Genomic DNA, 1,994 nt, shown 5'->3' with positions numbered 1-1,994 from the left:
GATGGACAGATGGGTGTGGGGGGGTGGATAGATGGACAGACAGAAGGGTGGATGGACAGACAGAGGGGGTGGATGGATGGACAGACAGGGGTGTGTGGGGGGGTAGATGGATAGATAGAGGGGAGGTGTGGGAATAGATAGATGGGGCATGAGGATGGATAGATGGGGGGACAGACAGGGGTGTGGGGGGGGGTGGATGGATAGATAGAGGGGAGGTGTGGGAATAGATAGATGGGGGCATGAGGATGGATAGATGGGGGGACAGACAGATAGCTAGACGGGGTGTGTAGGGATGGATGGACAGACAGAGGGGTGGATTGGGATGGATGGACAGATGGGTGTGGGGGGGTGGATAGATGGACAGACAGAGGGGTGGATGGACAGACAGAGGGGGTGGATGGATGGACAGACAGGGGTGTGTGGGGGGTGGATGGATAGATAGAGGGGAGGTGTGGGAATAGATAGATGGGGGCATGAGGATGGATAGATGGGGGGACAGACAGAGGGTGTGGATGGGGGTGGATGGATGGACAGACAGGGGGGTGGATGTGTGGGAATAGATAGATGGGGGGCCTGTGGATGGATAGATGGGGGGACAGACAGATAGCTGGAAGGGGTATGTGGGGATTGACGGATGGGGGGATCAGTCGCCAGAAGGGGTGGATGGGCTCCGGCAGGTAGCCCTAGGCTGGAGAGCCCATGGGCAGGGCATTAGGGGCCAGACCCATAACTCTGTCCCCCGCTCTTCCCCCCGCAGGGCCATGGGGCCGGGGAATGGGACCGGCGTCTCCGAGTTCGTCCTGCTGGGCCTCGCCTCCCGCCCGGCCACGCGCCGCCTGCTCTTCCCCCTCTTCCTGGGCGCTTACCTGGCCACCCTGCTGGGCAACCTGCTGGTGTCCCTGCTGATCCGCCGGGACCCCCGCCTGCGCCGGGCCCCCATGTACTTCTTCCTGGCCCACCTCTCGCTGGCCGACGTGGGCTTCACCTCGGCCGCGGCCCCCACGGCGCTGGGGACCCTGGCGTTCGGGAGCTGGGCGGTGCCTTACGCCGCCTGCCTGGCCCAGAACTACGTCTTCATCGCCTTCGGGGTGCTGGAGAACTTCCTGCTGGCCGTCATGGCCTATGACCGCTACCTGGCCGTCTGCCGCCCGCTCCGCTACACCGCCGTGATGAGCCCCGGGCGCCGCTGGGGGCTGGTGGGCATCTCCTGGGGGCTGGCCCAGCTCCACGCCCTGCTGCACACGCTGCTCCTCGCCCGCCTGCCCTTCCCCGCCCGCCCCCACCTCCGTCACTTCTTCTGCGACCTGCGCCAGCTCCTGGCCCTGGCCGACGGGGACACCAGGCCCAACCACGCCGCTATCTTGACCGAGGGCAGCATGGCCGTGCTGGGGCCGCTGCTCCTGGTGGCTGGCTCCTACGGGCGCATCGTGGCCACACTGGCCCGGCTGTCCGTCGCCCGGGGCTGGCGCCGGGCCCTCTCCACCTGCGGGGCCCACCTGGTCACGGTGGCCCTGTTCTATGGCACCGTCATCGGGCTTTTCTTCCGGCCCGCCGGCCACTACGCCCCCTGGCGGGACATGGTGGCCACCCTGCTCTACTCCACCGTCACCCCCCTCCTCAACCCCTTCATCTACAGCCTCCGCAACCAGGAGATGAGGGGGGCTCTCCGGCGGGTGCTGGGGAGGGGGCCGGTGCCCCAGGGAGCCTAGCCCAGGTGGGAGGAGAGCCGGGGGCCGAGGACACGGGGACAGCGAGGGCTTGGGGATAAGGTGGCCGGCGGGGACGTGGGAGGATTGGTCCAGTCCCTCATGCCTGGGAGGGGAGTGGGGTCTAGTGGTGAGAGCAGGAGGGCGGGGAGCCAGGACTCCTGGGTTCTCTCCCCGGCTCTGGGAGGGGAGTGGGATCTAGTGGTTAGAGCGGGGGGGAGCTGGGAGCCAGAACTCCTGGGTTCTCTCCCTGGCTCTGGGAGGGGAGTGGGATCTAGTGGTGAGAGC

General features: G+C 66.6%; 1 protein-coding gene across 1 annotated transcript; it reads left to right on the top strand.

The window, feature by feature from the left end:
• Nucleotides 1-761: 761 nt before the first annotated feature.
• On the top strand, nucleotides 762-1,709 carry LOC112124101 (olfactory receptor 1E5-like). The gene has a single exon (XM_024222645.2). It carries the CDS (start codon nucleotides 762-764, stop codon nucleotides 1,707-1,709), a length of 948 nt encoding a protein of 315 aa, XP_024078413.2.
• The last annotated feature ends 285 nt before the right edge of the window (nucleotides 1,710-1,994 follow it).

Source organism: Terrapene carolina, unplaced genomic scaffold (genome assembly GCF_002925995.2).
Source record: "Terrapene carolina triunguis isolate 2854851 unplaced genomic scaffold, T_m_triunguis-2.0 Scaffold596, whole genome shotgun sequence".
Classification (NCBI taxonomy): Eukaryota; Metazoa; Chordata; order Testudines; family Emydidae; genus Terrapene; species Terrapene triunguis.
This window is presented reverse-complemented; position numbering and strand designations above follow the sequence as displayed.

What these genes read in the sequence shown, in the direction of transcription:
- LOC112124101 (XM_024222645.2), top strand. Translation starts at nt 762, where the DNA reads ATGGGGCCGGGGAATGGGACCGGCGTCTCCGAGTTCGTCCTGCTGGGC.